Source organism: Ambystoma mexicanum, chromosome 7q (genome assembly GCF_040938575.1).
Source record: "Ambystoma mexicanum isolate Mex_15411 chromosome 7q, UKY_AmexF1_1, whole genome shotgun sequence".
In the NCBI taxonomy this organism is placed as follows: domain Eukaryota; kingdom Metazoa; phylum Chordata; class Amphibia; order Caudata; family Ambystomatidae; genus Ambystoma; species Ambystoma mexicanum.
The window spans coordinates 552,356,361-552,381,088 of NC_090941.1; the positions used below are offsets into that span (position 1 = coordinate 552,356,361).

Below are 24,728 nucleotides of genomic sequence, written 5' to 3' on the forward strand. Positions count from 1 at the left end.
AACATGTATCAATATTAGATTTCTTACCTCTGGAAACCTTGGACTGGCTTTGTTTAGTGCATGTGAGCATGCATTTACTGCATGTGCCAATTCCTGCTCGAGCAGGCTGTGGGATTTTGCTGCTTCACAGATTCTAGAAAGATAAGAAAACATAGGTGTTGCATTAGACGTGGAAATCTTGCTATGGAAAATGTTGCTGTGAAAAATATTGCCAGGGGGCTATGTTTACTCAACTATGCACCCTGACTACAAACTAGCACTTTCCCCAAATATTCTAGGACCGGAGTTTAGAATAGGAAACAATAATATTCCACTAGTCCTAGAATATGTAGGCAATGCTTCGTAGGAGCAAGGAAAGGAAATTGCCCACCTGGCAACATTATCCAGGCGAAATGTTTACATAGAACCCAGAATACTCAATACACCTTCAAAGTAGGGTTTAACAGCTTTACTGTTAGCACTGAAAGGGCTGGAAGAAGCCCTGGAAAGCGGGGCAGTGAAACAAGAGGAGTATAAATGAAAAGGATAGCTTACCTTGATGCAAGATGCACAATTTGAACAGGGGGGGAATCAACACAAGTCACTGAGGAACAGCTTCAAATGTCTCTAGAACTGGCTAGGCGCTACTGGACATTTCCCCAATTTCTTGTCTAACAACGAATGGCACCCCGGAATTTGTCACTCAGGGAAAGGGACTGGAGGAACTCCTGAAGGGTCTATGAGGAAGGCACCAAAAACCTAAAAGGGGTACTACAGCAAACAATGTCAGGGTGGTGGATTAACACAACAAGAGGGTTTCATCCCAAGTTCAACTCATTAAACCAATTACATTAAGTCCAGGGTAGCACATCCTGTGGACTTCATTCAGTTGAGTGTCAGGGTGTTTAAGGTACATTTTGTTGACCTGGATGGTTTCTCCAGGTTTTGATAGGATTTCCCTCTGATCCTGGGTCACCATCCTATGCTCTATATATGCAGACGCATCACACACCTGCCAACCAGAACTTATGATTACCAGCAAGACTTTTTCCCCCCCATCTCCCCTGCTGCTTGGGGACTTTTCAGACTCAAGTTTTTCACCCCGCCCCCCCATTACCTTAGAGTCAGCCTCTTGGGCTTGAGCATGCTGCCGACTTTGATTTCTTCTAGTTTATCAGCCTGCCAGGTCCCAGCACCAGTCGGTTAGTGAGGCTTTTGCTCAAGCTCTGGTGCACTCAAGATCATACCACAGTCTGGGCTATAGCTCTCAGTAAGCTGGTCACATTCCCCCAGCCCCTTTTCCTCAATATCTTAAGGCTCTTGAAAGTCTCTGGTCCACATCCCCCAGCATGCTGCTTGCTCCAGGTTCTTTGTTCTGCCTGATTTCACTCAGGGACTGCGCTCAGCTATTTGCTCTTAAGTTATTTATCCATTTATAATGAGCCTTCGGCCCATGGGCAAACGGGTGCAAACATGCATGGCATGGAAAAAAGATCAATAATAATACTGGGTAAAAAAGAAACAGTTAAAAGCACAATAACAGAATTAGGAACAATAAAAACATTAAAACTCATAATAAAGACAAGAAGTGTAAAAAGGAGCAAGTAAAAAGGCCACAAAGGCCCACAAGCGAAAATCAAATCAGGTAAATTAAGAATATTTTGAGTCTTTCTCACAGAATAAAAAGGAGGTTTCCAGTCTTAAATACAATGGCAATCCATTTCAAAGTGATAGGGCAATAAAATCAATAGGACGTTTGCCAGCCCTCGCCAACACAGCAACTCACTGCAATGCCATTCCAACTCCCTCAGTGCGGGTCTTATTGTGCCTCTTGTTGTACTGCCTCTGTGTACTCTAGCATCACAAAAAGATCAGTCATTGGTTGATCCCTTTCTCCCTTAATTCCAGGATCCATTATTAGTGGGGGGCTTCATGGTCCAACATCCTCTCCATGTGTTATTTCCCGCTTTCATTACTATATGTTTTGTGGATCTCCAAGCTCGACCTTGTTCACCGCTGGTGGAATTGATTCCGGCTCCACAAGTAAAAGGCTTAATAGTGCCAGCTGTCATCTTAGAATCAGGCTGATCCCCTGCTCTGCCAGTGAATGCTCTTCTTCGGTATTCACCCTGTGGGTGATGCACATTCCTTCCACTCTCTAACCTGTCCGAGAGGTTGATAGCTTCTCTATTCTTCCCTATCTGAAATCTTTGCCTGAACACCACAGCTTCTCTGCTGCATAGGGAGCCTGTCTCTCTCTTTATGCAAGCTCTGTGTGCTTTTTGACTGTGTGCTGAAGTAAAGGATCTGGTACATCTGTCTACATGGAACAACTTACTGAATTTTGCTGCAGCATTTAATTGGGGGCAAGCCCCCATACTCCTTTTTCTAACACTCTCACTCCATCTTAATCTTCCCACACCCCACCCCTAATTTACAATTTCCTTTGTCCCGTACCCCCCAAAATCGACTGCACCAAGTTGTCGTTTTGACAAATGAACTATGGCCAGATGGGGGATACAGAAGAAAGGATGTGGATGTTGCCTTCCCTGTACTCTCTGTGCATTCTTTCTAATGTTGGTGGAATAAGTCCCTCTTAGCCCTCCCACAAAACAACTAGCTGGGACTGCTGGAAGGGCACCCAAAGATGGCACCCATATAACACATGTAATAGTTGCCTCAAGGTAGGACTTCCCTTGTGGAGGAGTTTTGAGATTTACGGCTTTGGGGTGGGATGACTGGGCTGGAGGATCCCTCGTACCACCTTCTGGAGTTTCATCGCTTAGTGGCTGGCCTCTCCTGGGCCCCAGAGTCCTGCGGTCATGCCACATGGCTCCTGTAAAATTAACTGTCAGACTAAAAACAGAAATTATACTAAACAGAGTCATACAAGCTGCATTTTCCATTATAAAGACACATCATCTTAAACAAGAACTGCTGGAAGTGAGCTCAAGTTTCCCCAATAGTAGGGCACTAGAGACACAAACAAGATGGCAGCTTCTTGACAGAGGCCTCCCGCTATGATGCGAGGCAACCAGCAGCTTTCCACGATATTCCCCACCATGTCATCTTTTTCTATTCTTCACGTGTTGATCTCAAAACCGGGTGCTTTACCTTTGGACTCTAGCATCATTAAAATGCCTGGCTGGAACTGGTCTATCACAACCATTACCCAAACACAATGGATTGATCAATGCATTATTTCATTGGACTTGTATTCAAAGCCTTCAAATGATCAGATGCGAGACCTAGGTGTGCACCCGTAGCTTCATCTTGGTTCTGAAGTCAAGTGATTTACTGTCCAGTAAAAATGTCCACCTTTTACGTCAGCTCTCCCTGGTGAGTTCCTTGATGCTGTTGTGAACCACTGGGTCCTTTGCACTGACCCTTACTGCCACAGCCTGACTCGCTTCAGGGAGTTTGTTAAGATGACTGTGTTAGAATATTCAAATTCGGAGTATCTCCCCCTACCAGCTCCAGAAAAGATATCTGCTGCCATGTGGTCCGTTATATCAGCTATTGATAATGTTTGCATTTGGCTAGTGGTGGGTTTGGGAACAATCAATTCAGAGAATAAAGCCCTATTCTGTGCAATAACCCATACCATCAACCTTGTACTATCGCCACTGGTGTGTTCTCTGTGGTGCGGGGTATCAAAAAGCAAGCGCAGCCGGACTTCACCATAAAGGTGCCATGTTGCACTTATAAGCGCACCATGGCAACCAGCAGGGTACGATATAGTGATTATCCACAATCAAATGAAGGCAGGCTTTGAGTCAGGTGGACTGAAGATGGACAATTAAACATTCAAAGTAGACATTTCAGGCTGCGCTAGACCAGTTAATGATGCCAAGAACAGAATAGAAACATTAGAAGATGCAGGGCAGAGATCCCACTCTCAGCTACAGAAAGTGGTATATTTGGGTAAAGAACGTGTAAAACAACAATGAAGACTTGGAGTCTTGCTTGCAAAGGAATAATGTCTGTATTTCCGGAATGCTGGAGTTAACTATTGTATACAGCATGGACAACTTAATTGAACATTTTCTAAAGAAATGACTCCAGAACCCTTCATTATTTCTGCTCTTCCTCTTAGCACTGACGGATCACTGGAACCTCCAATAAAATGAGGACAGCATGTCACCCATTACCGCAATCCCACAACTATAAGGATCATGGTTTGATCATAAGCGGAACTGCAGAGATGCTGGGAGTCCTCCAATACAGAGGCGTGATAATCCCATCTAATCCTAGTTTAACTCTGTTAAGGAAAACTTTCGGCATGCTCATTCCAGCAAATATCTGGGTTATTTAGAAGGGCAAGACTCCTTACTTTACAACTCGTAAGGAGGCTTCCACATTCCTGGAGAGACTAACCGCAAGCTCAAATCAGCCTAAGCATTCAAGAGCATCATGAAAACACATCATCCTCTGTCACTGGCTAACCCGGATCGATTCCATCGACTACCTTGCCACTTTATTCATGTCTCCTGTTGGGGCTTCCTAATAGCCTCATGAAGAACAGGACTGCCCGATAGTATTTAAAAGGTTTAATGTTCTTACCTGCATTCTATATCTTAGTGCCAGCTATGACGTTTGGCGAGAAGTGGGTATGTTTTCTTCCTCTAGCATGCATCTTTAGTGCCAACTACCACAACTATGGGAAGGTGTGGACCCAGTGCCTCTTCAGTCGACAGAGACTTGGGGAGCATCGATGCACCTAAACTGGGAGGTTCACTTGGATTGAGTGGTATCCACTGAGCCCAAGTTCATTGAAACAAAGGTGTTTCTGGAGTACTGTCGAGCGATTTCTGTGGCAGGACATGCCAACTATTTCTATCTCTTAATACCTTTATGGTGATCTAGGTGGTGGCTAGGAGGTCTCGACCACCACTTGTTGTCTACAATTGCCTCATAGGTTCTATTGTATGAAGTTATTGCTGAATTTCTGATAATTGTGCAGAACGTAAAAGAACACTCCACACAGGCTTAGTACTATTCCATGGTTGGCTAGCATGGGATTCTGGCTATAACTGCCTTCTACTAGAACCCTCAAGCAGTGGTCAGTTTGATCTTTTGCTTAATTTCAAGTGTGCTAAAATGATGCAAGTCGTGGTAAAGTGACACGTGTGGTGGTTGGGTTGTTATAACTGTGCAGTTCTCACAGCTCACAACCAGAAAAGGCATTAATCACAATTTACATTTGACTGGTGGAGTACAAATACAAATGAAGCAGGTAAATATTTGAAGCACTCTGTGGACCACCGGGCCAGGACATAGGAACACCACTCAATTTCCTCATCTTGATTGGTTGTAATCATGTGAATTAATTGTATTAAAGCCCATAAGATAACAAATAACTTGTTAGACAATGTTCAGATTGCATTCTTTTAAGAAACACACTAAATGGGATCTGGGAAAGGCATCATTCCTAAGTCCTGGAGATCTTTCCACTTTTACACCTCCCTAAATTTGCTCTTGAGGAGTGACCATCCTGATTCACAGGACTCTTACTTCTGTGGTTGACCGACCGCTAAGGGAAATTTTATTGTATTGTTATCGGCATGGACCATGGGGTACCTTTTACTCTAAACATTTATATTGCTAATACAGTTGACCCCATGAATAAAAGCCATTGCTTTGTGGATGCATTTACTATCTGGGCTGGGGAGTTTCAAATGAGTTAAGATATAACACTGGACCAATCAACCATTACCTCTAGGTCTCTCACATGCACACTTCCCTGTCACAGTTGCAGCCTTTTGCAACGTGGTGTGCATGAATATTTCTTCTACTGTTTGGTCCATGAGATAAACTCCAGGATGGATATAATTCTAGTTTCTTCCTCAATGTTATCTGTGGACTCGGAATGTACAATATTACTTTGCAGCTACCCCGATCAATCATTCAGTAAAGCTTTTGTTGACTCTTCCCAGATCATATCTGAAAAGAACTCCTTGGGGTTTCAAGCCATGGCCCTTTAAGATATCACTTCAAGAGTGAAGTCAGAAGCCAGATACTTTCTTACTCTTGAATGCCCACTTTATGGAAGGCCTTTAAAACATTTTTCAGAGGGGAACTCGGTAACCTAAAGAGCTCCTTAAGATCACCTCAGAAAACGTTGCTACGTCTAAGATGCAAATTTACTACATACCATTAAAAAACGAGACAAATTCTGCTCTACTTTGTACAAATAGATTATTATTTTGTAAAGCCTGGTTTGGCCAGAAGGTAGGGTGATGGGAATAGGCCAGGCAGAGTTCAGGTGTGGCTGCTCAAGTGGATAAAGGGCCCGCAATAATTATTACAATTAGGGATAATGCAGGCAATTTACCTACAGACACTGAGGCTATTAATGTTGTTACACTTACAACAATACTAGACTAATCTCTACTCCAACAGAGATCTCAATACAAGGGGAGATCTTGCTAATATTTACAAAACATGCAGTCAAGCAGAAGGTAGAATACAGGACATATCTGGGACAGCAGGAACAGTTCTCACGGAGAGTAAGAACATTCGTGAGGAATGTCCAAAGTATTATAGCGCCCTAGATACAAATGCAGACACATGCGGCAGCAGACGTCACTGAATAACTAGCTGGTATTGAGTTGTTGAGGTTACTAAGGAAGCAACACTTGCTCTTGACTCACCTGTGGTATTGGAGGTGGTCTTGGCTGCAAATTCAGCACTCTCATAGGGAAAAGCGCATGGGTTGAATGGGCTGGTGGTGGAATTTTATAAAGACTATAACCATGGCCTGGCACCCCAGTTACTTAAATTATGGGAAGAAGGTCCACAGCAGGGGAAACTCCTACTGACGCTTAGGGAAGAGGTTATCCTGGTTCTCCTTAAACCCAATAAACCATCTGAGGATGTTGCTTCATATCGGCCACTTTCGTTAATTAACATGGATGTGAAACTTGTTATCATGGTGCTAGCGGCTAGAATACTTCCACATATGTCAATTCTAGTCCATCCTGATCAATCCGGTTTTATCCCAACCCGATCAACAGTTCTAAATTGAAGACATTTATTTTGTACTATATCACTGTCATGATCTCTGCTTCCAAAAGATCAGGACTTGCCCGACTCCCTTGGAAGCAAACCCATAACCCCGGTTCCGAGTGCCAGCCAGTCCCAATTGGGACCTTTTGACCCTGTCCTGGCGCCAGTGGCACCAGGCTCATAAAGATGCCCAGTCCCAGCGCTGGAAGCGCCGGGCTCATAATGCTTGGGTGGACTTACCTGCAGCAGACCATGCTGCTTACTTACCTGCCAGTTGAACCCCTGATCCTCTTCTGTTTGGGACTACTTTTCCTGTTGGGTGGGGCAGGAGCCACTCCCTAGGTTCAGAACACTGGAACTCTTCTGGAAAGCAGGAACTCTTTTCTTACCTAGGCGTGGCTGTGGAAGGAGACACCTAAGCACTACAGGAGGCTATTTAAACCACACCCGATGGATGAATCTTGCTTTGCGTTATTCTGCATTCTCTGCAGCAGAACGCTCATCGTGTCTTCTGCTTCTGATCCTGGGCCTAAGGGAACAAAGGCTTACCATCCTGGAATCCAGTCTTCAGCAGCACCTGTAAAGACAAAGAAAGAACAGGTTAGCACTACGGTCCTTCAGTGGCAGCGCATCTCTTACCTGGTCCATCGGCTGTCACCAACGTCTCGCGCTGCATTCCGGCATCTGAAAGACAAAGGCTTACCTACTCTTCGCATGCTCCGGAGGTCTTCGCACTGCATTCCGGCATCTGAAAGACAAAAGCTTACCAGCTCTTCGCACGGTCCGGAGGCCTTCGGCGCTGCATCCCGCATCTGAAAGACAAAAGAAGGTGCGTTTAAAGACATTGGGCAACTTTATTACTCACGTGCCATTACTCCTTCCCACGCCGAATCCAGTGGGTATTCCAGCACCCTTCAGCTTCTCTAAAGCTCCGAACTTGTACCTGCAAGATAAAAGGGACAGTTAGTGCGCATCGTGAAGCAGGCTACAAGCGCTTACTTACGTGCTTCCAGGCGCTTCTATTCCTCACGCGGGTTCGATCCTCAACTCTCATCAGCCCGCCATCCGCCATCGCCGGAACCCTGCAAAACAAGAGATATCATTACAAAAGACTTTTAAGACATTTGAAGTGCCCAGAACTTACCGTTCGTGCAGTTAACGACGGACAGCAGTCCTCTGAGGTCAAGAGGCCTGCACCCTTATCCAGTGAAGAAACTGGTTACGGCACCCTGCCCCGAGGCAGATGGAGAGCTCGGCGTTCACTTACCTAAGGTGAGGGCGTTAACCTTTGGGGTTCTACAGGAGAAGAGAAAGGGAAGAGGAGAGAGGCACCCAATAACCCCAGTTCATTAATCCCATATTTTCTATCTGCAGACATCTTACTCTTCGAGTCAGATATACAGTGCACAGAGGTCCAGCCCAAAGAGCCAACCGTGTGTTACACATCACCTTTGAAGATACGGCATTCACCCAGTCAAGACCGGCGCCTCTGCGGGAATCAGGTGAGCGTTACAATCACAGATGAATCTTGGAGCCAAGGCTGTAGCAACTTCGTTAGATGCAGAGAAGGCATTTGACTTGGTCTCTTGGGAGAATCTTTTCTCAGTTCTCAGATGGTTTCAGTTTGGGTAATATTTTCTAAGCTGTATGAAGCTATTCTATTCCTCCCCCACTGCGAGAGTTCGTACAAATAATGTCCTGTTTCCAGGTATTTTATTGGGCAGAGGGACACATCAGGGATGCCCCTTATCCCCCCTGCTATTTGCACTTTCCATTGAGCCTCTAGCAACCAGAATGCGATCAAAGCACGGACATAAAGGTAATCTGCATATTTGGACCACCCCAGGTAATTAGTTGATATGCGGATGATGCCTAATTATACTGTCGGGACCCTGATATTAACCTGAGCCCCATAACGGAGGATGTTCGTGACTTTGCTCTGTATTCAGGCTATAAGGTCAATAAGGCTAAGTCATGGGTCCCCTTGGCATGTATGTATCTCATAATAAGAGTGTCCAGAACATTGCAGTCACTGTATACAGAGAATGATGCTGTGCACCTTCCCCAACTTGCAGCAAAATTAAATGGATGGTCTAGGCTGCCAATCTCAATGTATGGTAAACTTTCCTTACTAGAAATGGTGGTTATTCCCAAATTATTGTATTTATTTTTACGAACATACCCATTTGGCAGGGGAGGGCATTTTTAATATGGTGCAGTCTCTGTTAACAGAGTAAACATAGTTTCTGTGGGGAGCTGGAACTGTCAGAATAAGTTGGGAAAAGTTGGTTGAGCAGCTCTAAATCAGAACAGATAGGTTTTCAGAGAACGCCTGAAGGATAAATGGTCCTCGATAATACTGAGTGACAGGGGAAGGGCTTTTCACATTTCAATGGCCACCAATCCACACATACCTAGCGCGAGGGACCACAACTGAGCAGGAGTGAGCCGAGCACCGGGTCCAGGCAGGTGCATGGTATCGAACCTCTGTTGCAGATAAACCATTCCTCTGTCATAACAGGCCCGGTGGACCAAACAACAAGATTTAAAGGAGATCTGTTTCTCCACTGAAAGCCAGTGCATGCAGTGGAGAATAGGGGTGGTGTGCAAAAATCGGGGGACCAGAGTAGCCGCCATGGCTGCTGAATTCTGGAGGACCGTGAGCCTGGCGGATTACAGTAGTCCAGGGTGGAAAGCACAAGAGAGGCCACCACCAAGGCCCTGAACTGCTTAGGTATAAACGGAAGGACCTTCATCAGGATCTTTAATTGAAAATGGCCTTGCTGGCACACCACGCTAATCTGCTTATCCGCGGTGAGGGTGGCAGAAACTAAGGTAACAGGGGTGTAGAGGAGCACAGCTTTTCATGGTTTAATCCTTATTGTAGTTCAAATGATTTTTTGTAGAGATTTTAGGAGATCTTCTGAAAACTATTTAGGTGCTGACAGAGACAGATTCTGGGCTACAGAATCCAACAAACAGAAAAATTTCACAGGGTCACTTAGCAACACACAACATTTCAAGAAAGAGAAACACAATATTGCCCAGATGAGGTTTATTATTCTGGAACAAGTGAAAGCTCCAAGACGTGGGGGAAATCTAAATAAAATGTTGCTTCAGAGGGGAAACTTACTGGATAGAAAAACTGAACTCCATGCAGCCTAATGGCATGAATGCAGACTGGGATTTAAGTTGTTTCCTATAGAGAAGGAGTCGACAAAAGGACATGAGGCTACTACAGCACGTGAAGAAATTTAAAATCTGGAATCAAGAGTCCGCCTTGGTAAAAGGCCTATGAGTAACAATCTGGTAGAATCAACACACCACCTAGTCCCCGGGAATTATTTAAAACCAATCACCACAAGTCGGGAGAGGCTATTCAACAAAAACGAACGTGGGACCTGCTATGAAAATAAATGTACAATCCAGGAAAAATGAGTTATCCCATAAATCTTCTCAAAAACAGATCATCATAAGAGGTTGATCGTGGTCAAGGAAGTGGCTACTGATATGTGGGTAACTCGTTGAGTGACCACAGCAGAACTATGTACATTAGAAGATTGCATACACTGTTGTCAATCAACTATCTAGTTCCGGAAAACACAAAGAGAAATCGGAGAATACAGTTACTCCAAGCAAACTACCAGAATATCTTACAAAGCAAACACAGGCGGCAAGGCGCTGCATGCATATATTGAGAGAGACCACAGTATGACAATATAGTCACCACAAACATTCCAGGACACTACAAGATGGCGTCCATTGAATGCAAGCAGCAAGTCACCTCTTCTAAACACTGTATAACACGGTTACCATAACAACCGGTTAGAATCAGTAACATGAAGCCACAGCAAAGCGCTACGCGCACATTGTGCTACACACTCGGGAAAAGATACTCGGCCACAGATCACGGACTACGAGACCAAGAAGGACGAGGTGATCAAGACAGGAGTAAAACAGACTTCTGGCAGCGTGTAGAAATCACTCGGTTGGAGACGCCTCAGAGATTGAAAGACGGCTGCCATATAAACCGTCAGGCAGAGGTGAGTACTAGAACTCAAAGCGTGCACAAATGTAACTTGGCTTTAAATGCCAGCAATCAGGGTTTTGTCACAGGGGACACAGCGCTATTAGTAAGCGACTGGTCCTGGCACAAGTTTTGTCACTGGGACACATCGCTATTAGTAAGCGACTGGTCCCGGTGCAAAACCTGCACTTGTAGGTTTTAAAAAAAAACAGTTCCCAGTAAAACGAATACCAATCGTTTTTCCAACAGATTGAAGAAAAAGACCTCCTGTTGCACTTAAAGAAATGTAGTACATGTAGAGTCAACTGACAAACCCAACGTGTGGAACGAGTTATAAAGAAGACAGGACTTTGAGTCAGAGACACCTCAGGTCAGAATTAACTTTAGCTTAGACATCTAGAAGAACGCTTAAAATATGTAACATACAGTTAGAATTGGCACTGACTAGAACATTTGTTTATTCAAATTTCAGAAATCAACCCATTGGAACAAAATAATTGTCTGCACCTGATGAAGGGCAGGAATTGCCCGAAACGCGTTGTGCATTAGAGAACTACACAAAAGTTAATTTGCCTTAAGTTACAGAAAAGATTGTGATACACATGGATTAAGTTGCATTGAAACGATTTAAGTGTTTTTCTTTAGTATTTTTTGTTGAAAGTGAATTAAGCTCTATTAAGCATAAGGAAATGCGTAATTACAAAATGGAGTATGTACCATGTATGTATGTAGAATATTGTAAAGTCAAGGAGAGACATCAATCAATGTGATATTTATACATATATTTTTGTTTATAAAATAGATTTTTTTTTAAATATTAAAACTCGAAAAGGTTACAACAAAATTGTGACAGATAATCATTTTGCATAGTATTATGCCCAAAAGTGTGCACGGAGACGAGGTCATTTGTGTTGCTAAGTGACCCTGTGAAATTTTTCGGTGGCAGAAACTAACTCTGAGATCTTTCCCAACTGGGACGGCATAGGAAAGGGACCAAGAGAAGAGGGCCAACACATAGGGGCCCACAGAGCAGCTGCAGAAGGAGGGCCCACCACCAACAGCTCAGTTTTGCTGTCATTCAGCATAAACCATACTACTCATCCTGTCTTCCACAGCAGCCAAGCATGCCCTAAAACGAGATGCCGTCTCCCCAGAGGAGAGATCCAGATGCACGAGGATCTGAGTATCATCGGCGTAGGACTAGCAAAGGAAGCCGTGGGAGGATATGAGTTTGGCCAGAGGTTGAACAGAGATGTTAAACAAAATAGGTGAGATGGCAGACCCTTGAGGAACACCACAAATGAGGGGAAAAGGGATGGAACGGAAAGGGGGAGAGAAAGTGACTGAGTCCAGTCAAACAGAATGGAACTGAACCAAACTAAGACGGCAACAGAGATGACTGCCTCCGCAAGGTGCTACAACAAGATCAAATAGTTGGCAGTGTCAAAGGCAATAGACAGATCAAGTAGAAAGAGCTCCCACACCACCCTGATCCTGAAGTCGCACAATGTCGTCTATAGCAGAAACAAGCACTCCCTCAGTGACGACTGAGAGGCATCAAAAAAAAGAAGAGCTTTCGGTGAGCAGCCGAAGAGTTTTTTTTTTTTTCCCACAGGTAGGGGAGAAGGATTTCCATGCAAATGGAATAAGAAAATGATCTGTCCAAGTTACTGGGAGAAGGGAGGAGAAAGTAGTAGTAACAGTTCCGATGCAAACATTTGATCTAATGTATTGCCCAACCTACGCGTGGGATGATACAACAATTGAAGGAGAGCAGAGCCAAGCATAGCCGAGACAAGGCGGTTACCAGAGGAATTTAAAGGATCATTACGTTTAAAATTAAAATCACCTAACACCCAGAGATTTGAAAAAACGGAGCTCAGGATCAGAAATCAGTTCCACAAAGGGTTCGAGGAACTTCGGGTCCGAACCTCGAGGGTGTTAGATCAGTCAGATGTGAATAGAAGTGGTGGTAGAAAGGGCAAGACTAACAAGAAGCGCCTCCATTTTAATACTATGACATACCCATTTCCAATAGAGTACATTGTATTCGATCTGTTTAAAAGTAGAAGGCTTTCGCAACAAAAGACAGAGGAGGAGCTTCGCCTACAACTCGAGATAGAGTGCCACCCAACGAGGTTGTGTGACCAAGAAAGTTCTGTCACCCAAAAATGTGTCCTTCGGCACTAAAATCGGAGATTGTCTGTCTGATTGGCTTTTGCTCGGCACTTGAAAGCAGCACTCGCTGCTGTGCAATTAGCATACTTCCCGAATAGAATCTGATAGAGATTACTGACCGGTAGGCCTTTTTATGCCTTTCCTGTGTTATAATTCCACTGACTAAGCAATGTTCATTGATAATTCCTCCAAACGGGAGAGAGGTTTTGTACTGGCCTTCTGAATCTCAACTATCGGCTGGAGAAAAAAAATAAACAAGATTAAAACATTTATTCCTTAACAGCTGCAGTAACTTTCAGCATTGTGAACTCACTGAAACCATGTAGGAGACTTGTTTCATAGTGACCATGAAGTGTATAATTCACGATATCACATTTACCTAGAGGTGAATAAAGTGCATGCTCTGAGGAAATTCTGGTGGTGTATGCAGCCAATCCTTTCAACTAAATCAATTGTACAGACAGCACCTACCGATTGTTTGGGAACTATTTGATGGGAGATCTCATGCCGGAATAGGACTCAACTCCTTCTGTGACAGTTGTCCTGTGTTAATGCCTAAGGCAATTCATGTTTTGTAAGTATAAATAAATAAAAGCGCAACAAATGAATTACATTTAATGAATGACGTTCCATTTCTCCTTCACTTTCTATCTCCTGATCTACCTTTTTATGAGAAACAATTACATTCATACAATAAACACACACATGCGATTTTGATAAAAAAAAAATCTTTATGCTGAATGTGGAATGCTTTCTATAATAGCATGAGTGATTTATTAAATGGATTTTCAGTAAAACATTCTTTGTTTGGTGTAACCAATTAAATCATTTTGTACAATATGAACCACTCCAGTCTAGCAGGACTGGATGCATAAACGGAGTCTGTTCTTAATGTGAGGAAAGGTTGGGCAGACAGGTTATGTCAGAGCGACAGTTCCCATGATTTCTGACCTTTAGGATGCTGCTGTTGAGTAATCTTTACTAGAGCTCACTGTGTATTGCAATCATAAATACATGGATCAAAAACCTGACCTTAAACAAAAAGACATTGTTTTATCAGTAGCAAATAAAAAATGTTTTTATTATTGAATGAAAGTACTAACCGGTATTGCATTAATAGAAACAATATGTTTTCTAATGTTGGTGTCTATATTGGCAATTGGGGTTATGCATTGGCAGATAGATGTTATTTTTGAATAATACTTTCTTTATTTTACAGTAAGCTTGATGGGAGAGCAACTTGTTAGAGTTTTGGCCCAAAATGAATGTCAAAATGATTCCATCTTTCCAGGGGTAGACCACAAGGGTCTACTAAATGAAATCCTAAAGTTCAGAAACATTGCTGCGAGGCCGCTATTGTTAGTTTCTTGGTGCACGGAAGGACATCTAAAAATATTATACATACCATTTTTTCCCAACATTCTCTGCCTGTAGGAAAAGGAAGTATGGGTCCACTAGACAACATCCTGTTTCCCATCTTTTCTGACAGAGGATATTTACTCGGTCCATATTTCTATGTCTTGAGAGAGTCATCATATAAGGCCAATATATAATTGTAAAAACTGTACAGAAACCTCTACAGCTAAACGCCACATTGTTAATGTTGAACCTCAAGTGTGCTGACTTGCTTCTGAAAATCTTACTGTGCCACACTGGCATTCATGTTTCAATCATAACAGCATTCACTAATGTGCTTTTTTTTTTATTCACAAAAAAAAAAAATTCTGATTGAAGGAGAGAAACGCATTGTGTCTGATAGCATGCCTGAATTCCACTTCGACGTCAAATAATCTAAGCTTAGGTGCAACTTCGACTATAGACAGTTAAATTAAAGAGCAGTGGAGGAGAAGCAGGCGAGAAGCTGTGCTTTGATGTGCATTTGATGTAACATGAAGATTAATCTTAAAAATGTATGTGTCAATTTGCTTTATTTTTACTGTCATGAAAGCACATACAATCACATATCAATAAGTCATCATAGAAACAGTATACACCAATAGTTTATTTACACGTTAACATTAAAATAATAAAGGAGCACAAGGCACACCAAACAGTTATTAGAGGAAATGTTTAAAGTATTTAGTTCTTCTAGGCCAGGCACATGTAAAACATCTTGACACAGCATATACCCGGTCTACTGTAGACAATGACCTGCAGCGGAATAAAGCAGCAGAAAGGCAGAATATGTCCTTATTCTTTAACCAAGGTTTTAGATGTCTTTCCCGGATATCAAGTGGTCTGGGAATGGATATAAGAAGTGTTGAGCAGTTTCCACTCTCTTTCTACAAGCATGATAAAGGCTACATTTCTTTAATAGGCTTGCCGTATGAAAAAGGCCTAGTTTTATTAAAAGAGATCTAAAAGTGGTTACATGCAAGGTCCAGATGTTCCTCATAGTAAGAAGCGTTTTTAATGGACAAGTAACTTAAAAAAAGATTACTGTTGGACCAATTATAAAATAATTTTCTTCCTCTGGTAACATACAAAGAATTTCTCCTTGACTAATCTGCTTGAGCTCTGGTCTTCGTTGCCTGTGCCACCTGGAGGTGTTTCCTTCCCTATTCATAGTCGAGAGACAAACCATTTAGCTTGACCACAATCCTAAACATGATGATAAAGTTACTTAACACTTCATTTGAATTGTTCAAGATTTGTATTGCCTCACGGGAAAGAAATACCAGAAAGGCTGATGGAACTACCCCTGAATACCTAATATAAGGGATAACTCTCAGTTGGATATCTCACATTACATCTTCATCTTTAACTGATGCATATCAGGCAGGACGTTGTACAGAACATTTAACATGGTCAGCCACAGTTGTGATCAAAACACTAGATACGAGCCCGCATTTTGGACAAACGAGGGCCAAAAACTATTTGTTCTGTGCTCAAGGTTGCACACTACTTACACTCAGTAGTTGTTAAAGAATATGAGTTACAAAGGTCAAATTGGTTAGGCAAGAAACAACAATGAGCTTGTCTGTTTAGCAAATATTTACTGGCAGCTGATAACAATCTTGAGAAAGTGCATGCTGCAGAAGATAAACAAAATGAGAAGAAAAAGGGTATCGAACAAAATCCTGACTCATTAGTTATAGTGTGTCCGGGCTTTGAATTCTAAAGGATCAGATGAAAATGTGTCTTAGAAACTCGACTGCAAAAGGGATTCCCTGTTGAGAGGAAGGCTATGCAATGCAACAGAGGTGTTTCAATAAAAAGCCCTAAAGAGCAAGGATTTTCATATAGAAGATGAAGGATGCAGATTGACAAGTCGAGTTTAAAGAAACTGAAATGACTGCCAGAAAAGCATTAGTTGATCGTCTAAAAATCAAAACAGAGTTACTGCATATCCCAGTTGACCAATAATACAAGCTCATAGCTGTACTTCTTAGAAGAGAGACTGGAGTCGAACAAGAAGAGCTTTCTTGACCAAGCACATGTAGCATGTGGTTCCCACAGCAAACCTTTTCTGAAATACATTACAGCTGTGTATTACTTCCACTATGCCCTTGTCTTGCACCATATGCATGCATTCCTGTATATATGTTTTTTATATATTCCCAAAATACTGCTTACCTTCTCTGTCATGTCCCCTGCAATCCCTCTCACCCCTTTATACAATAATCATCTCCTTTCATTTCCCCCCCAGTCTCTTCTCTTTGTGTGCAGATCTGTCATCTCACCTCAGCACTGCAAGTGATCCATTTGCCAGTCTCCACTCTGTGACTCTCTATATTTGAGTGATGTGCACATCGTGATCAGACCAAAAATGAAGCTACTTGCAACGCAGTGAAGGTCCGAGACAGTAGGGCTAGTTCTAAAGAAAGGTGATACAAGGCAATAATGTAGGGAGCCCCACTGCCCCTACAGGCAGCACATTTTACACCTGTGCTAGTGAGGTGGGGAAGCAGGGGAATGAACAGATTTATCTTGTCTAGGCCCACACACAACTTACATAGCCCAAGCAAAGAAAGCCACATTGCCAAGAACAACACAATTTTCTGTTTACCAGTGGCACCTTCCATCAACTAGATGTACAGAACTGGGAGCAGGGCAGAAAAGGGGGACCGACTAAGAAACAATGCATTACATATCTGCCCATGGTAAAATGTGGAACTTGAGGCAGTTATCACTCACAAAATTGTCAGAAAGAAGACCGTATTAAACTATTAAGAAACAAAAATACTACAAAAAGAGTGAAAACAGAAGAAAGGATGTGCTACAAATTGATTTGTAATAAGTATGTGTAAAACTGGACTAGGAAAAGTGAATATTGTGAATAGTTGGGTGGGGTTAGATATGGTGATAAGGAGTATGTGTGTTTGCGGTTAACATATGAACATGTATACCGAGATGGTGTGTAGAGGACATGTGATTACTAGATTGTTTGAGTGGGCAAGGAAATGATGTGTGTGTAGAGATAATAGTTGGTTTGAAGACTAAGTGGGTGAGGGTGGTGATGATGTGTGCCGAGAAATAAATGTTCCGTGAGTGCTTTGTCAGTGTGTGGGGGGATTGTGTGAGATTTGTGCCCTTAATGCATGTGATGTGTGTGAGTTGAGTGTGTTTAGGCTATAAGGAGTTAATTACACAAGACAATCAACATCACTAATTTACATGGTGCACATGATACAGGTTAAGAATAATAAGTTACTTACCAACTGTAGTGTTCTTTCGATTGTATGTTCCTCCCACTTTTTCCTCATCTTAGATATTTGTATCATCAGCTTTGCTGCTTTGGAAAAAATATTCCACACCAGAAGGCGCTATGCTCGATGTCGTGGCGTTGACGTACATCGAGGGCTGCCTTAGAGTGTTGACGTCATCCGTAGTATAAAAGACTTGACCCGCGCCTGTTGGCTCCAGTTTGTTTTTTAAATATTTCCAACTAATGAATTGACAAGGCGTCCCCTTAGACCGTAAACTCTCAACGAACATTGAGTGTAAAATACGTAAACTGTACTGAGGGGTACGCTGGGAGGGTCGATGGGGAATATGTAGGGGGAACATCCAATCAAAAGAACATTACAGTTGGTAGGTAACTTGTTCTTCAAATGGATTGTGTCCTCCCACATATTCCTCATCTTCGATAGACTCCCAAAGCAGTGAAAATCTGGAGGAGGGAGTATGCATTAATTTTAAACATGGACCGTGTGCAGAACGGCCTTAGAAAAGACCCCCCTGGGATGAAGTGGAATCTAAACCAGTGTTTCACAAAAGTGTGCATTGACGACCAGGTGGCCGCTGCACAAATATCTAGTACCGGGACACCCCTCTGAAGAGCCGTTGAAGTCGCCATGCCCCTAGTATAATGAGCTCTTAGCCCATCTGGAGGTTCTTTACCTGCCATTCTGTAACGCTCTGCAATTGCTAGAATTATCCATCTGGATAAGGTCTGTTTCGTTACTGCCAGGTCCAATTTGTGGCCAGTGTATACAATGAAAAGTTGGTCACTTTGCCGCCTAAATTTTGCCAGCCTAGAAATGTAAAAGCTGAGAGCCCTTTTTGGGTCCAGCCTATGAAGCCTTTCTTCCTCCTCATTTTCATGAGGGGGGAGGATAGAAAGTGATTTTCTGACACAAGTGAACGTCAGACTATTTTCGGTAGAAATCAAGGTTTGACTTAAAGTATGACTTTGTCTTTATGGAAGATGGTGTGAGGAGGGTTACAAGAGAGCGCCTGTAACTCACTCACCCTGCGGGCTGATGTAATAGCCAGTTGTAGGATTGTCTTCAAAGTGAGAAGTCTTAGCGGACAAGAATGCAAAGGCTCGAAAGGAATGCATGTAAGAAATGTTAGTACTAAATTTAGATCCCAAACAGGGACTTGAAAAGGGACTGGAGGGTACACATTAGTGAGACCCTTTAAGAATTGAAATATCAGTGGAATTTTAAAGTAAGATACCTCTTCTTAGGAGCCCTTAAAAATAGAAAGCGCAGCCAAGTATCCTTTGATTGTACCAATTTGAAGGCCTCGATTGGCCAAATGTAATAGGAAAGAAAGTACCATAGTTGTACCACATAGAAAAGGGTCTACATTCTTATCTTTGCACCAGTTACTGAACTTGTTCCAACGACACTGGTACAAAGATTTTGTTGCTGGCCTTCTGGCCGAAAGCAAAATCTCTATTACGTCGTCCGGGAGGTCCCAATCCTTATATCTCAGCCTCTCCGAAACCACACCCTAAGGCTGAGTGTCTTGACCTCAGGATGGAGAACCCGGCCTTCCTATTGCGAGAGAAGATCCTCTCTTAGTGGAAGACATATTGGAGGGCAGATGGACATGTCCAGAAGGTCTGGGTACCACGTCCTCCTGGCACAGTCCGGGGCAATTAGGATCATGGTTTTCCTGAACTTTCTCAACCTCCTGATTATGTGAGGAATCACGGGGACTGGACGAAAAGCATACAGGAGTGGAAATTCCCAGTCCACTATGAACGTGTGTCCTAGAGCTCCTCTTGGAGGAAATTCCCTTGAGCAGTACACTTCCTGTTAACATTGGTCGCAAACAGATCCACTTGAGGGATTCCACAAAGGGTGAAGATTTCTTGAAGGACTTCCTGAGCTAGTTCCCACTCATGGGACACTGTTCTGCCTGCTCAGAGCGTCCGCCGTCGTGTTCTGCACTCCGGCTGGGTGTACTGCCGACAGAGATATTCCCTGTTGTATTGCCCGGAACCAGAGCTGCATTGCCTCTCTGCACAGTGGTAGTGACCCTACGCCTCCTCTCTTGTTGAGGTAGTACATGGCCACTGTGTTGTCCGTCATTATCAGGACATTCTTTCCCCATACAAAGGGCAGAAAGGCCTTCAGTGCTTGTCTGATTGCCCTCATCTCCAAAAGGTTGATGTGTAGTTTGGACTCCGATGGAGACCAAAGACCGCTGATGTCAGATGCTGGTGTGGGCTCCCCACCCTGTGAGTGAGGCGTCCGTCACCACTGTTATCTCCGGTCATGGTTGCCAAAAAAGATTCTCCCTTGAGAATGTTGTCCTTGCAAGTCCACCATAGTAGATCTTGAGCCACTCTGGCCGGAACTTGCAAAAGATCTGACATATTCCCCAAAAATTGGGACCATTGAGTCCTGAGGGCCCATTGAAGGGATCTCATTCTCAATCTGGCCTCTGGCACCAGAAAAATGCAGGATGCCATGAGGCCAAGCAACCTCAGAAAATTAAAGGCAGATTCTGGGCATTCTGGAACTTTGTTACCATCTGCAGAATGTGATGAGCTCTCACCTCGCGAGGCTTTGCCCGAGGAAGTATCCAGGACTGCTCCATAAATTGGAGTTTTTGGAATGGTATCATATTTGACTTCTTGTAATTGAGGGAGAAGCCCAGTCTGTGTAAGAAGTGGCAGGTCATGCTCGGATGTTCCTGAGCATGTTCAGGCGAACGTGCCCCGATTAACCAATCGTCCAGGTAAGGGTAGACATGAATTCCACCTTTCCTGAGACTCGTTGCCACTAACGACATCAGCTTGGTGAAAACCCTCGGGCGGAGGTCAACCCGAATGGCAGAACTCGAAACGGATAGTGAGAACTGCCAATCGCGAACCTCAGGTACTTTCTGTGCTTGGGATGGATCGGCACATGAAAGTAAGCATCCTGAAGGTCCAATGATACCAACCAGTCCTGGAGCTGGAGAGCCTGAAGGATCTGAGAAAGGGTTACCATCTTGAACTTGTCCTTCCTGAGGAACTTGTCCAAGTTTCTTAAATCCAAGATGGGTCTCAATTCTCCGTCCTTTTTTGGGATAAGGAAGTATGGGGAATACCAACCCTTGTTCCTCTCCGCTACAGGTACATGTTCTATTGCACCTTTCTCTAGCAGGGTTCAAATTTCCTGCAATAGGAGCGGATGTGGAATTTTGACAGAGTTGTATCCTGGTGGATGGTCTTGAGGCCTTTTTTTGAAAGGAAGGCAGTAACCTTGAGCCACTGTTTCCAGTGCCCAAGCATCCGACGTAATGCCCCGGCATTCATTCAGATGCTGAGAGATCCTGCCTCCCACCAGGGTCTTGTGGGTCAAGGCCTCAGAGTAGCTTTGCAGCGGCTGCAGGAGCAGCTGAGGGGACAGATGCCGCTGCTGGGGCTGATCTAGCACCCTTCCCCTCTGTCATGCCCCGCATTCCTGTTTCTGGACACTTGCGGGTATTTACTTCCCGGTGGAAACTGCCCTGGAGACTGTTAACAGCTCACGGAATCCGCTGCACTACAAGGTCCAGAATTCCATCTGCTCGCGGTCACGTGAAACGCCCGCAACGTGCCTCGCGTTCTGAAACAGATTCCAGTACTTAGTGTGGCGTGTCCCTGTAACGGGTGCTCCTAAAACTGACTATTCAGTTCGAGTACTCAATCTACTGTTACTCTGATTCCTGTTTTATTCCTGACCCGGCTTTGTATCAAGGACTATTCTGAACGTCTTTCCCTTCAATTTCTGGCTCCTGGCTCCCTTGGTTGTTTCCCCTCGTTAACGAACCCCTGGCTCCCATTTCGGATTTGTTCTCCGCCTGCTCCCGTATGTTATGGTATTCGGATTCATACAAGAATAAAAGACCTTCAGTGCTACTCTCTGTTGAAGACTTCCACGCACGTTTCCTTCCCTCTATTGTGCTATCACTATTGCACGAGTTTCCTGCTTCCCTTCCCTTTCAACTATTACACAGAAAATATACAAAGACAGATCCACGGCGCTGCCCGCCGCACAAGAAGACAACGCTCTACATACTGAAGTGACCAAACGGACGCTCTGCTGTTTCTGGTGGTCGCTCCCTGGATTGGTTACACTTGGGGACGCTCTGCTCGCTCTACATACTGAAGTGACCAAACGGACGCTCTGCTGTTTCTGGTGGTCGCTCCCTGGATTGGTTACACTTGGGGACGCTCTGCTGAACACACTTGGGGATTATTTTGGACACTTGCCGTTTCGGTTAGGTGGACCATTGCACTTCCTTCAACTGGAACTTCCATTTTCTATCATCACGTCAACTTCCTACTACACTCTCTAAGGTTACGGGACTTCCTATCTTGCTAAGCAGGTAAGAGGGGGCAAGTACGGGGGGAAGGAACAAGTGCTGTATTTTCATACCTCTTTGGCTGCTATCTTGAACTATCCTTTTCTTTGTTCCCTTAGCTCTGTTGTCGCTGCTCCTGCCTTTCCACTTAAGCCCCTGGCCTGTTAGTTGGTATACTTTCTACAGGCTGCGCTCTTGGGGGGAAAGTCTTGTGCAAACATCATGTTCAAGATATCCCAGAACCATCTTGGTGATAGTCCAGGACGTCCCAGAGTGAAGGGGTTCCAAAAGTGGATGCTGACCTTGTATCCTTTAACAATCTGTATCCTTTTTCCAAAATTGCGTAAAAGTTGTGACAGATTTAGGAGCCTATTAATTTTGCCTATCGGTTATGGAAACTGGAGCGGATCCAATGGCTGCTTTAATGCAAGCCTTTGCGACCTTACGCACCGATATGGCATCTGCTAATGCGACTCTCCATCAACGTATGGATGTACTACAGAGTTTTGTGCAGCCCTTACCCCCCGATGAGGAGTTCGGTGATGCTGCTGCTGCAGCAGCCCCTCCTGTACCCCAGGCACAATCTTCCGCACCCATTGTGCTTCCTGGACCGTTCCCTTTGGCCCCTCCAGAACGCTTCTATGGAGATCCTAAGACTTATCGGACCTTTGTAAATCAATGCCGTCTGCATTTTCTTTGTCGACCACTGGCATTTCCTGACGCTGTTACCAAAGCAGCGTTTCTCCTTTCGCATCTGGGAGGAACAGCAGCGGCTTGGGCTAACCCTTTACTCGAAGCCAATGATCCAGCCCTATATAATTTTGACGCCCTTATTCAGTCTATGAATAGCGTATTCGATATGCGTTACAAGGCACAAACCTCGGACCTCGAATTCCTTGCTATCAGTCAAGGCAAATCAGACCTTCTGTCTTACCTCGCTCGCTTTAATCAATTAGCAGCAGAAACCACCTGGCCCGAACAGAAGAAGGCAGCTGTCTTCTATAAGGGTCTTTCGGATGAGTTAAAAGACACCTTATCAGTGGTACCGGCTTTACCAACCGGCTTCCCAGAATTGTTGGACTTGGTCCTACAAGTCGACGCTCGGCTGCGGCAAAGACGTGGCGAACGGCGTAGTCCTGACCTTCGCCTCTCAGTCAAGTCAGAAACGACTCCGACTACTTCCTCAGGTGAAGCCGAGCCGATGCAAATAGGGGCCATCAGAGGTCCTTTAACCAAAGCCGAACGAGAACGGCGTATGGTTAACAACCTATGCTTCTATTGCGGTCAATCTGGCCATTTCATTCGTGCATGTCCTAAGAGACCTGTTAAGGTAGCGGGAAACGCCAAGACTCGTCCTTAAACCGAGCCCTAAGGATGAGTCGCCATATGGATGGCTCGGGCCAATGCCCTTCCTCCTCACACATCTATCTTGCCATGTGTTTTGTCCTCCCTGGTGTTGAGCCCTTCACCAGTCCAGTTATGATCGATTCAGGGGCTAGCGGAAACTATATGGACATACAATTAGCTCAACACCATGGCATACCGGTGGTTCCAAAAAAAAGACCTGAGGAAGTACATGCAGTGGATGGTTCTCATCTGGTGTCCGGATGGATAACGGAACAGACTGTCCCACTTCGCATGTCTACCTCAGAAGACCACATTGAGCAAATAGTTTTCGACCTTATTTCAGCCCCTCAGTTTGGGATCATTCTTGGTCTTTCTTGGCTCCGGACTCATAACCCTATGATTGATTGGGTCAAACAAACAGTGCATTTCTCTTCTGCGTTCTGTACCCAACATTGCTCTCGAAGCCCCGGTGTGATGCCTTCGTCTCCTTGTTTGGCTTTGGTGTCTAATGTCTCCTCTGTTAATGCCACGCTGGGAGACCCAAATCCCGAACTACCAGCAGTATACAAAAACTTTTCCGATGTGTTCGATAAAGGGCTATCAGAAAAACTCCCTCAACATCGTTGTTATGATTGCCCCATTGATTTTGTACCTGGGGCAGTGGTACCTCATGGTCGTGTTTACTCCCTGACCCGGAACGAAGAAGAACACCTGAAAGAGTATGTGGAGAAGGCATTGCGTCTGGGACATATTCGACCTTCCCGGTCCCCTGCTGCCTCTCCCATCTTTTTCGTACCGAAAAAGGAGGGGGATCTGCGCCCTTGCGTGGATTACAGAGCCTTGAACAAGATAACAGTCAAGAACCAGTACCCGTTACCCCTCATAACGGAACTGCTTGATAAGATGACATCCTCCACTATTTTTACCAAATTAGATCTCAGAGGGGCATATAATTTGGTGAGGATACGAAACGGGGACGAATGGAAAACCGCTTTCAAAACAAAGTTTGGGCTATATGAGTATTGCGTCATGCCATTCGGACTTTGTAACGCTCCGGCCACGTTCCAACACTTTGTTAATGATATTTTTGGAGACATGCTAGATTGCTATGTGGTGATCTACTTAGATGATATCTTGATCTTCTCGGATTCACTCACGCAACATATCCAACACGTTC

At 44.1% G+C, this 24,728-nt stretch overlaps 1 protein-coding gene across 3 annotated transcripts in view; it reads right to left on the reverse strand.

Moving 5' to 3' along the window:
* DGKH (diacylglycerol kinase eta) overlaps nt 1-24,728 on the reverse strand; it is a 1,951,678-nt gene that overhangs the window by 170,194 nt on the left and 1,756,756 nt on the right. For all 3 annotated transcript variants that reach the window (XM_069640477.1, XM_069640476.1, XM_069640478.1), the window contains one exon: nt 28-133. In XM_069640477.1, coding sequence (XP_069496578.1) covers nt 28-133 — 106 coding nt within the window. The remainder of the gene's footprint in view (nt 1-27; nt 134-24,728) is intronic.